The sequence below is a fragment of the Sprattus sprattus genome (assembly GCF_963457725.1).
Source record: "Sprattus sprattus genome assembly, chromosome: 10".
NCBI classification, from domain to species: Eukaryota; Metazoa; Chordata; class Actinopteri; order Clupeiformes; family Clupeidae; genus Sprattus; species Sprattus sprattus.
This window is the reverse complement of record NC_137908.1, coordinates 19,424,583-19,437,472: the sequence shown is the minus strand read 5'-3', so window position 1 is coordinate 19,437,472 and position 12,890 is coordinate 19,424,583. Positions and strand designations below refer to the sequence as shown.

Sequence of the window (12,890 nt, the reverse complement as noted above, 5' to 3'; positions counted from 1 at the left end):
TTCTGCAAATACAGTGGAACAGGCACTAGCCAATCAAATCGCATTTATGCTAATATATAAAGAGCACAATGCTGCAAAAAAATATGGGCAGACCAAACTCTGTAGGTTGTATTTGTACATTAAAGTAGTTTGTTTGTCTTGTTTGCCTCGTTTTTTTTTTTTTTTTTTTTTTACCGATAAATAGACACTGTACAATGTTAAAACCCCTTTATTGTAACTGAAAAATACATCTGAGGGGATTTGCGAGGTGTCTGGGACAGCTATCTAATGTCAGCATGCTACTACCCACCATAGACTCGCTAGCAGAGTGATTGTTTTGTTGAGCTGTCAATCTTACTATTAACGCAACCCCATGCGGCTGATACGCCCCGTGTGCCAGACACACCCACCGTCATGCGTTAACGCAACGCATTGAATGTACTTGTCCATGCACCTCAGTATATGAGCAGTTAACAGTGGGCGACGGAGTTTAAACACGCTGGTCAGGACATGGCGCCTGGTGCACCATCTCTGTGGATAACCATGGATAGAGCAACTGCAATTCTTTTTATTTTTGCCAGTCTTTTGCAAACCACAGCCGGTCAAAGTCAAAAGGTATGGTTGTGATCCAATATGTTCTCTCAGATTCATAGGTCGGTGCCAAAATCTCGTTAAGGTTAACACGGAATTTTGGGGACCAACAACTAGGTAAGATTCACTTTCTTTAAAGATTCAGGGTTCATTACTTGCTGACTTCAAGTTACACTGTACTTCCGTTACGAAAAGTGAACGGGCTTTTTGCGGAATTGTATGAAAGATGTGAACTAGAACCACAAATCCATTTGCCACTGGCAGCGGTAATTCATTTATTTGAAGCGGTCAATACAATACAATACAAAAATGTCACTTTTTGCACCTTCCTGCAATAACTATTTTTGACATTTTTTGAGGACCAGGAACTATGTCGCTTTGGAAAAGTGAATGAGTGAATGTACATCTATTGAATTTGCTTGGGTGTAGCCTACGGTGTCACGTAAATGGCTTAACCTACATCGAGTTTATTTGTATCTGAGAATAAGATAATGTTACTGATATAGAACTCGTAGGCTTCCACCTCTTCCGCAAATGTTTTAGGTCCACTGATGATTTAGTTGGGGAGCCGACTCGACTCCCCGTAAACACTGATCGATCTTATTGAAAGATACCATATTTCTGTAGCTGCAAATGGACTTTGGGACTGTTAAACTAACATTGGTGTAATGGGTACTATTTCTTACCCCTTTCATATTTACCTTGTGTTGAAATAACATTACAGATAGCCTAACAAAGGTCAGATAAAAACAAATAGAAACACATCAGGAGAACTTTAGTTTGATAAAGACCTAAGGAGTAGTTCAGTGGGAGGCCAATGGAAAGATTTGTCTGAGAAACAAAACCATGATGTGATTAAAAAAGTAAGATTGCTATGTTTAATAATGAATTTAAATATGCAATGTAATGTTGTTGAACATACAAATTTTAAACCTGTGTTCCAAATGAAGCTGAACGTATAACTAAAGGGAGAGGAAACACCTCTGTTGAATAAAACTGTGCAGCTCAAAAGCCACCATTAAATGTCAAGTAGTTGCTGCTATAAATTAATAACTGTAGGTTTTTATGCTGGTTCTGATGCTCTGCAGAGAAGCAACTGGGATATCTACAGTTTTCACATAAATTCCACTGTGACCAGTCGCTATGCCATCACAGTCATCACCAGCCGTGTGGCCAATCGACATGACAACTCCACCGAGATTGACTTCCACGTGAAGATCCCTAAAACCGCCTTTATCAGCAAATTCAGAATGTGGGTGTGCTACATTAAACATTGCTTAGTAAAGTGGAGAGACACATTTAGTAGAAATTGTCGTCATCATTATTAGATAACTAATATATATTAATATATGAAACTAAGTATATACATTTTGTTTTTATTTCTCTTGCTCATTTTTCTTTCTTTTGCCCTTCATAAGGACAATTGATGGAGAGATGTATGATGGAGTGGTCAAGCAGAAGGATGAGGCCAAGCAGCAGTACAGTCATGCTGTGTCACAAGGCCAAAGTGCTGGATTGGTGACGTATGCTGTTAAAACCAAATATTCAGTTTGGCAAAATCTTTTCCTACATCTTTGCAGTTTAATGGTGACACTAAGATCACCATCTAAAAGTTTAATTTAGAATGAAAATGAAACCCATGCCCTTGTATTTAGTTTATTATACAATATGAAACAATCAAGCAAACTGATCCATGTGAAAAAAGTGCACTCCTGGAAAACAGAAAGCTCATAGTGTTGAACATTTTAGCACTGGACAGAGGATTCAGAAACGACTAGTGGACTAGTGGCTAAACCCCTACCATGTGACCATGTGTACTCTTTGAAACTTGATTTCACAAGTAGTTAAGCCTCTGCAAAACGGACAAAAAGAACAAAACTGTTTTGTGATATCCAGAAATGTTACAGCGGTAGCATGAAGCTTAAAAGAAGGAATTGTTTGCAGTAATGATATATACTATGATCATATAGATGTATCCTGAGATAATGCTTGCTATGAACAAAATAGAAGTGTTTTGCTTGTTTGAGTTGCCACTGTCACTCTCATCCTTAGTGCTGTAGGTAGAACTTTAGAGGACTTCAAAACAGCAGTGACGGTTGCTGCTCACAGCAAGGTGACCTTTGAACTCACCTATGAGGAACTGCTCCAACGTCGTCTTGGCAAATATGAGCTGCTGATCAATGCCCAACCTGGTCAACCTGTCAAAGACTTCAAGGTGAAAAAGGCAGTGTGAGAAAGAGAGGGAGAAAGGCAAAAATATTTGGCATTTTAGTTGTTGATATATACTGTAAAATGCACTACTTCAATTTTCCTTTCTGCCATTTCAACAGATTGATGTTAGTATGTATGAGAAGCCTGGAATAAACGTCCTGAGGGTGGAAGGTTCTTTGGCTTCTAAAGACCTGGCCAATGCTATCACAAAGACACATGCAGATAAACAGGTAATATTCAGAAAAGTAGCCATGTCTGTTGTTGTCTGAACATTAACATTACAAATAAATCCTTTTGCACTTTAAGCAATGGATGATGGTGCATCTACATGTTTACAAAAGGGCTTCAGTTTCCTTTGCCATGGAACTCCCATGGTATTAGTTGGTCATTACAACATGTCCCAAACCTATGACACTGTCAAGAGAAATTATTGCTTACAGAACAAAGTAGGAATTGGACAGCTAGAATCCAATTTTTTTTTTCACAAAACATGCCCAGTATCAAAACCATCCTCCTACAGGGCTCTACAGTGCGAGTATTTCACTCGCATATGCGCCTAAAAATAGGTACGTGCGAACTTGAAAAATTATTTACGAGCACAGTGTGCGAGTGACAGACAGTTGTCAATACAGCGCCAAAAAGTGAAGCATTCCATTGATTTCACATGGAAACAAGTGACAGGGTTGCGACTGATGTGAACATATCAAGATGACGCGCTGAACTTCCTGCAAATGAGAGCGACGATTCGCAACCAATGGGCCAGAGCCATATAAAAAGAGAGTACCGTAAATCCTCAAATAGTGGCTGGGGCTTGTATTTACTTAGGCTGCACAGCGCACCGGCCTTTATTTGGGGCAGGACTTTATTTCTTACTTATCTTCTGTTATAGAATTGAATTATTTAAATAATGGGCATAATTGCAGTAGGCTATGGAATTCATTGCATATGCGTTCAACACTTCCTGCACATCGCGTAACGCTTTAGGTCGGGGTGTCAACGTAAAAAATAAACATCGGAATTATGGTCTCCACTGTCAGTCACGGAGGAAAAGATTTCCAAAGCCTTGAATTAAATCATTTTTCTAGACACTATTATGCTTATCGCGGACTGAAAACATTTATTCAACGAGCTGGTTTGATATCCAGCCTAATTTTCTTTCTACCTCCACCTGCTAGTCGTAGCCTATCGCATTCCTCTCGGGTCAATGTCAAACTTCTTTGCTGCTTTTTCTCCCGAATGTTCTTCAGCAATCAGCATACACCATCTCTTTGAATTTAATATAAAAGTTACGTAAGTCTACTACTGCTTTATGATCCCTTCTGGAAAAAGTAACCTAGCCAACTAAAACGTTACAGATAAACAACAGTAGGCTATACGATACGTGCATTTAGGCTAAACATTCGCCTAGTAGTCGTACGTGGGGAAATTTCTTTTTTTTTTATTGCAAACAGCCCATGAGATTAGCCAACAATATTATATAATATAAATATTAAACATGAGGAGAACATGTATTCTCATATATTTGAATGATAATTCTGTTAATCAAGTATTGCCTTAAATTATTATTTACATTGATTTAATTGGAATTCAGCTGTAGGCATGAGATCTGTATCTTGGAGACTAATTGCATCCACAATTTGGTACTGCAAGCTAGACTACTATGCAGTAGACACAACACAGGAGGTCCCTTGGCCTGAGAAGGGTAGGAGTTTAATGTGGCTATAATATGGAATTTTAAATGTGCCTAAAACTAGACAAAATTGTAATGAGTTTTCGAAAACTAGACTGAAACTAAGAAGGATAACTATGACTAAATGTGACTAAAACTAATATGCATTTTTGTCTTAAGACTGAATCTAAAATATATGCCAAAATGAACACGGAGATAGGGGACCCCATCATCTGCAATTAATTGTTGCTAGCTCTAATCAGATGTACTAACTAGGCTTATAAGAGAAGACTAACTTTGTATGCCAACGAACACCAATAACTAGAACTAATTTGACAGACTATAAACCAATGTGATACACGTGCTCTCTAGCTATACAGTAAAAGTGTTGCTTACGTTAGATACTGAATAATTTGATCAATTTACCATCTAAATTGCTTTGGAATAACTGAACATGAATGGGGTTAAAAGTTGGAAAATACAATGTTTGGAACTATAGGTCGCAAATGAGTATGACATGCTTTGCTTCCGTGTAAAAAAAACCTGCTGTGCTCCTAAATTTCTTTGTGTGCTCCTACATTTTTTCATTTAGGAGCACATGTGCTCCTTGGGAAAAACCTTAGCGTAGAGCCCTGATCTATGTATATTTATGAAATAGGAAGCAATTACTTAACTCTGCCTTTTTCTATGAAGATGAACTTTCTGGTTTTGGGGATCTTTCTAAGCATAGACCTGATATTACGCAGGAAAAGTAAAATTCCTTGTGCTATTGGTTGTGGACTTCCTACAGCGGCCAATCTTCTCGTTGTCACATTCAAGTTCTACAGCACCATCGCACTTCTGGCTGGTGACAGCTGCAACACGCGCCAATACTACACCCGGGATCCATAAAGGCCCTCCTTCATAGTACAATATACGCTGTCTGTAGTCACAAGTACTAAACACAACAACATGATTGCCCAACCATGGAACCTGAGCAGCAGGATGCAACAACAACAAAGCAGCCTTCATCAGAAATACTGAATTTTTCAAGCAGGCACTTTCCTTCATCAGCGTTTACCTCAAGTCCTCTAAAACCAAAATGCAACAGAAGTGTTGTGGTTGATTTAGCTACAAATCCTCTAAAACTCATCTTCACTGGTCTTGTGCGTGCTTGCCAACCTCATTGCCTTGCGTCCCCTGCCAGTTCTGAATACTTTACTTTCTTCTTTGCAAATGCTTCCTCAATTGCATCTTCAAAGGGAATTGTTAACTCAACCAAGTAAACAATGCGCTCACAATCAGAATCCAGCTCCATGTCTGATCTCATCGCTGTCACAACAATACATTGTGGAGCTTGAAGTTGTTTACCGACATCAGCAAGCAATCACCAATCCTGCGCTGTGCCCCATTTGCCAGTTGTGCATGTTGAACTGCTTCTTAGGGATTCCACTTTCTCCCTGTTTCTTCACCTCTGAAATAGCAGCTTTACACACAGTCAAAGGCCACCTTATGCATGGCAAAAGCCCAAACTGCAAACACCACAATGAACTGTTACTATACTGTTATACAGTCTCCCATTTTATCTCATTATTTGGAAATCCCACCACAAATTTTATTTGGCACAATTGCATCACTCTTTGAGTGATACAAAACGTGTCACTGAACAATATAACAATTAACCGCTGCTTTTTTTAAATGTTTATTTTTCTGTTGTAGGCGTGGGTAAACTTCTATCCCACACAAGACCAGCAGATGAAATGTGATGGCTGTGGAGAGAATGGACTCAGTGGTGACCTAAGAATTATCTATGATGTTGAGAGACCACATTCTAAGGGAGAGCTAATGGTATGTGACACATTTGCTGAGACAATTTGCTGGACAAGCTGGTTTGAAATTCCATTTGACTATCTATTGTAGTTTTTTAATTTCAGTCATAGCAAGACTTCATTTAAACAAGCGTGACATACTGTATTCTCACGGTCTTTGTGTTTCCTGAAGGAGTCCGGTGGCTTCTTTGTCCATTATTTTGCCCCAACTGATCTTTCACGCATTCCAAAAAATGTGGTCTTCATTATCGATCAAAGTGGTTCCATGTATGGCAAGAAAATGGAGCAGGTACCTGCGCCTAATGTCTGTTACTGTATGTCTTTCCCTAGCACTTCTACACTTAAACTGATCAACAATATAGGCAGGATGTTTTTTGTTGACTGATTTATTAATTGAATATAATGAAGGTGACAGTTCCCCCTTGTGGTTGTGAAGATTTGAAAAAGCACAGTGCTCCAGGCTTTCCAATAACACAGATGCTCACCATATAGTTTATCTTGTCACGTAAATTCACATTACAGTCAATTCTTAAATATTACACATTTGGATATTATGATAGACTCGAACAGCTTTACTGAAGATCTTGGAAGATCTTGCTGAGGATGACCATTTTGGCCTGATCTGTTTTGATGATAAAATATCACCATGGAAACGTGAACTCCTCAGGGCAACCCAACGGAACCTGGAAATGGCAAAAGCATTTGTTAGAACAATTAAAGACAGAGGAAGTAAGATCACCAGCAAGCAACAAAACACTGCAGAACCATTTTTAATAACTTTTTAAACTGTTTACAGAGCATAATCCCACACACCACATCCCACAGAGATATATTCAACCCTCTGCAGGTACAGACATCAATGCTGCTGTGTTGGAAAGTGTGAAGATGATCAACAAATATCACAAAGAAGGCTCAGCCTCCATGCTCATACTGCTGACTGATGGAGATCCTACCTCAGGTCTTAACACATACCCACCCCCTGGCATGTATGACAATAAACAGTAATAAGAATAGTGTTTGTATTGGTTATATCCCAGTGTAGATACCTTTGTACCTTAAATCTTCTCTGACTCCCTTGTGAATTTCCCTCTAATACTAATAATAAGAAAGAGTTGAATTCTTGAGGAGATCTAGATCTTGAGATTTGAGAATTTAAATCTACACAAGGTGAACAAATTACACTTGGTGGCTCTTGTGCTGATGATGTATCTTTGTCCTGGAAGGTGTGACCGACCTGAGTAGAATCCAGTCCAATGTGAGAGAGGCCATTGGGAAGAGGTGTCCTCTGTACTGCCTGGGTTTTGGCCTTGATGTGAACTTTGAGTTCCTGCAGAAGATGGCCCAGGAGAACAGTGGTGTTGGTCGCAGGATCTATGAGGACTCTGACGCAGCTCTTCAGCTGAAGGTACACAAACCACAGTCTGTCCTCAGTAATAGTTTAATAGTTATTTTTAGAGACTGACCTAGAACCATAATCCCACAATTGTATTATGTGGTTGTCTGACAATTTAGAGACATTGTAGCCACCATCAGACCAGAGCCCGAATTGAATAAAGATAGTTTACTTCAAGAACCGAAAGCTATGAATGCATGAAAAGAATATGAATATGTTCCAGGAATACACTAAAATATATATATATATATATTTTTACAATATTCAGTTTATATCCTTAAATGTAGGTTTTGTACATCTTATGCAATCACAATCACAGACACATATTTGAACCATTGACCTGTTTCTTGAACAGGGTTTCTATGAAGAAGTCGCCATTCCTCTCTTAACCAGTGTGCAGATGAACTACATGGGTGCCACAAACCTGACCCAAACCACCTTTAGCTATTACTATAATGGCTCTGAGATTGTGGTGGCTGGGCAGATCACAGATAATAGCACAAATGACTTCAGTACAGAAGTCATAGCAATATCGGTAAGCTTTCCAGTCTGCTTCAATCTAACAGAACTGGACATTTTTCAACCTTCCTTCTGAATTTTATCACATGACATCAAGTGCTTAGTGAAGGATTCTAAATATGTTCTCATAATCCCTGAGAATTACAATGCAATGTCTCAATGGCAGAAAAACAGCAAGGTGATCTACAAGGACATGAAGCTCACTAAAGATGAAAAACTCCCTGCAGACTTGAGCGGCCTTGAGAACTTTGCCCAGAGAATGTGGGCCTGCCTCACAGTGAAACAGCTTCTGGAGAAGGAGTGAGTGTATGGTGCAGATGTGGTGGTATGCATCTGTGTCTGTCTGTAGTTTGTGAGAATTTGAGTTCACACTGTACATGTTTTAGGTTGATGCTGACTGGTGAGGAAAAGGAGGCAGTGAGGAAGATGGCTCTTGATCTCTCTCTCAAGTACAGTTTTGTAACCCCACTCACCTCCATGGTGGTCACCAAACCTGAGGGCGAGGACACTCAGGTGGCCAACAAACCCAAAGAGGGAGAGAAGCCTCCAATTCCATCCAGAGGGGGAGATGATGGTGAGTTTCAGTTTGGGAAAGAAAAACTCACTTCTCTGTAAATGGAAGAAAAAAAAAGAAAAAAATTGTGCTGAGTAAATACATTATTTATTTATTTATTTATTATGAATGTGTTTTAATTATCACGTCTGTTCTGATAACATCATCCTCCACTGTAAATGCTCAGGCCTGGAGCAAAAACTGCACAGTGTATAGCTTTGGCAGCTAGTGGCTTCAGTGTCAGTGCAAACGTTTATATTTAAGTCTATATGTAAGTTCAAGCTGCCTTTGCATACGGGACGAAATGCATTCTGTAACCTGCTGCCTCACAACGTGCATACACAGAATACACACATGTGCACACATAGTTTGTGTTGAACCAAATCCATCCAAGACTATGAAAAAAAGAAAACCAGCTTTGTGTCTCCCATTCCCACTCAAACCTTGGCAGAAGATTGCTGTCATTGTTACTAGTTCGAGGGTAGACTAACTGTACAACTTTGATGTTTTAACGACATTGGCTCCTATTCCCATGACGCTTTTTTTTGGAGATCGACAGGGAAAGTCTCCTAGGTCGACGCGCCGATCGTGACCTCTGCACTAGTTCCTGCATGTTAACATCAGAATAACGGTTTAGAAAGCAGATTAAGCTGAAGGAGTGACAAAATTGTACTATAAAATTGGCCTTATATAATACATTATGTAAACATATACCCTTATGAATTAATTTGACTTGTCCACTTTCAATTACCTTGACTGTTCATTGCAGAATTGTAATATCAGTGTCTTGGTTGATTTCATCAAACCATACTGCATACTTTCTCTTCCTATTTATTAATCCCATCCCCTTCCTCTCTCACTGTCTTCCTTTTTCTGCAGATTATGGAGGATATCCTGCATCATTTTTATACAATGGTACATTTAATTGATTGTGTTTTCTAAATGTATGTGGGGTTTTGGGGGTCTTTATATGAATTAAATTGGTATGAATGTGAACTTGCATACTTTTAATGAATAAGGCAATTGGAATGACCAAACTTCTTGACACCTATCTTATGATTCCATCTTATATTACAGCGGAACCGGATTTCCTTATGTCAGCAGGTACCCAACCACATAAACCTTAAGACATGCAAATGGTTAATATCATTATGTAAATAGAAACAATTGTATTTACTTGAATATACTATTATACACTAAGTCACATCATGCAGCACTTTTGATCTCTCATGCCTCCTGACACTTTTCTCTCCCCTTGCTGTGCTGTGCTTTACTCTCACTAATATATCAGTCGGTCATTGTGTGTTGGCTCTTCCACCAGTAACTGTATTATCAGAAACCCAACCATGTACATCAGCCAGAGATATACAGCCCTGAAGTTGATCCTAGATATTAAAACAATGTCATTGCAAGCAGTATTAAGAACCACTGTTACAGCACAGGAGATAGAGAAGAAGAGATGAAGGACGTAACAGATGGAGATGCAAATGGAACACCACAGTTAATACCTAAATCATGCATACCATATCATAGGGTCGTAGCATAGGGTCGTATCATAGGGTCGTATCATAGGGTCATATCATAGTGTGGTATCATAGGGTCATATCAAGGGTCGTATCATAGGGTCGTATCATAGGGTCGAATCAAAGGGTCATATCGTAGGGTCATATCATAGGGTCGTATCATAGGGTCGTATCATAGGGTCGTTGATTGTGTTTTTGTGCATTCTTCATAGATGACTTACCAGGTCTTTCTTCCAAAAGTTACTTTTTACCGGCACCATCTGCTCATTATCCCATACAGAGAGGTTGGTTTAAAACATTGATTTTAATTAAGTTCATACCCATAATGTTTATACAACAGTTTTTTTTATTTCTCTACACCCACTAACGTTTACCATGTTTTATATTGACTTAACTGGATAGCAAAAATAAGTTGACCCTAGATATTAAAGCAATATCAGGGCAAACAATATAAGTCTTTCACAATCTGCCGTGTCTATCAAGGTTTCGATTATGATGATGTCCCTGGATCTACACACCTTCTATTACCACCAACAGCAGTATCAGCAATTCTACCACCAGGTACCCAACCACATCAATCAGTCAAATGATATACAGGCCTGAATTTGTATAATTTGATGTCTTACCGCCTCCTGTTTTGCCCACTGCTTTGCTGTACTTTACTCTCTCACTTATATGTTGTCTCTTTCTCTCTGTGTAGGGACTCCTGTGAGGTTCTTGATGACTGCTGAGGGTCAATCTCTCCCTCTCTGCTTTGACATCCCAGCAGGCCATTCTGTCCGACTGCTGCAGGACCCTACATCTGGTAGGACGGCACCATGTTCACTTATTTCACCTGTGGATCCTTTTATCCATACAGACCTCAGAAACGATTTGAGCATGCAATCACTTTGGGAGTGACACTACAGCTATGAAACTATTATCTTCAAATTGCTCTGGAATCTAATTTCTGTATTATTTATCACTGGCCAATCCCTCCTGGCATTTGCAATCTCACAATTGCGCAAATTCACGCACATTTAAGGATTTCCTGCGACACTTGCAGGAAATCAGAGTCTAGCATTCGGGATCTCTTTGTTTTTAAGCAATGTTTAAATGTTTCAGAAAGTGTAAACCCAGTGTTAAATCTGTAACACCCCCCCCCCCCCCCCCCCCCCCCCCCACATCACATGCACTGCAGCTCCTGGTAATGTCATGTTTGTGAGTACGGATTTGTCTCTTTTAGTAATTGAAATGTTAGAGCGAAACAGAACTGGCAGGCTCGTAATGTTAATTGTCAGTGTCTGATAGCATAGAAAGGCCCTGTGCTCTGTAGAGTGCTTTGAGACCATTTTAGTTTTTTGGGGGGTCTGTATAAATTAAACTGAATCCCTACATTGATAGATCTGGTCCTGCTACCTCAATAACTAAAACTGTAGAAAATTACTTTTTCTACAGTTTCTGTAGTTTAAGTTTCTGTAGAAAATGACTTTAGAAACTTTTAAATCTATTCCCCTGAATGTAACATTTTTCTTTTCTTATCTTGGCTGGTTAATGTGGCGGATATTTCTATTACCTCAGGGCTGTCTATGAATGGTGAGCTGAAGACCTCTGAAGGCTTCAAGAGGATCATTATTCATGCTAAAGCCAACCAGCACATTCAGTGTGATCTCAATAACATCACTTTCACTGACGGACAGAGCCGTGTCTCTTTCCTGTGGACACATACATCCACTAGTCACAAGACAGACAGGTAGTGTTGGTATTATGGTATTCAGTTTAAGACATTTGAGTCACTTCTAGCTGTCAGGGCTCAACTTTTCCTTGTGTCCCTGCTCCTGCAGCATGTCTCTAACTATCAGGGACCATGAGATAGAAGTCTCCACTGAATCTGTGAATGTCATCCTCTTACTCCACCAAAAGGATGGAGACAGTTTCCTGTGGCCTGCTGTTAAACAACGGCCATCAAATGCCGCCTTAGTGGGCATTATGGGTAATTAGGCAAACAGCTCATTAAGTCAGTGTGATTTATATCAACATTATGTGCCATTTGATTATCAAATAATTGTTGATTGCGCCAAGGGAATGTTATGTATTACAGATTATTGATAATCATAAGTGACTTGACAATAATTACGTATTTATACTATAGGGAAACAATATGTCACATATGAAGAAGACCAATCTACATCAAAACTGAGGATTCAAGATGAGGAGGTGGATGCGTTAAAGTGAGTCAGCTTTATTTCTATACTGCTTGTATGTGTTAATATAATTAGAATATCTATAATTAGTTATATCTGTTCTATTCTGCAGGAATTCTGCAAAGGACCTCAGTATCAAGACTGCACCCGTGGTGTCATGCTGGCTTGTAGAGCTGAAGTTTGCCCTACAGGGAGAGCTGTCTGATTACACAGTTTCTGAGTTGTAAATTGTAACATGTATGCAACCTCCTGTGAATTGTTGATCATTATCTCCCTTTAGGTCACTAATGAATCATAACAGAAACAAAGACGTGAAGTGCCATTCAAAGTCTAACAAATATATGTTTTAGCCTTTTCAATAATCATCATTGTCACTTAAATGTTGCAGTAAAAATAAAAAAATTAAATAAAAATAACACCCAGCTTGATTGGGTATGACTTGCCTTCAGCTCTGATTTCAT

General features: G+C 39.2%; 1 protein-coding gene across 1 annotated transcript; it reads left to right on the top strand.

The window, feature by feature from the left end:
- Positions 1-522: 522 nt before the first annotated feature.
- Positions 523-12,656, top strand: LOC308371248 (inter-alpha-trypsin inhibitor heavy chain H3-like; the record flags this gene model as incomplete). Its single annotated transcript, XM_080846094.1, has 18 exons — positions 523-594; positions 1,659-1,822; positions 1,989-2,093; positions 2,623-2,785; positions 2,901-3,011; positions 6,149-6,277; positions 6,431-6,547; positions 6,819-6,987; positions 7,106-7,216; positions 7,482-7,663; positions 8,007-8,186; positions 8,337-8,470; positions 8,557-8,744; positions 10,947-11,051; positions 11,807-11,978; positions 12,070-12,218; positions 12,378-12,456; positions 12,542-12,656. The coding sequence occupies 18 exons, from the start codon at positions 523-525 to the stop codon at positions 12,654-12,656; spliced, it is 2,445 nt and encodes an 814-aa protein (XP_080702220.1).
- Between the last annotated feature and the right edge of the window lie 234 nt (positions 12,657-12,890).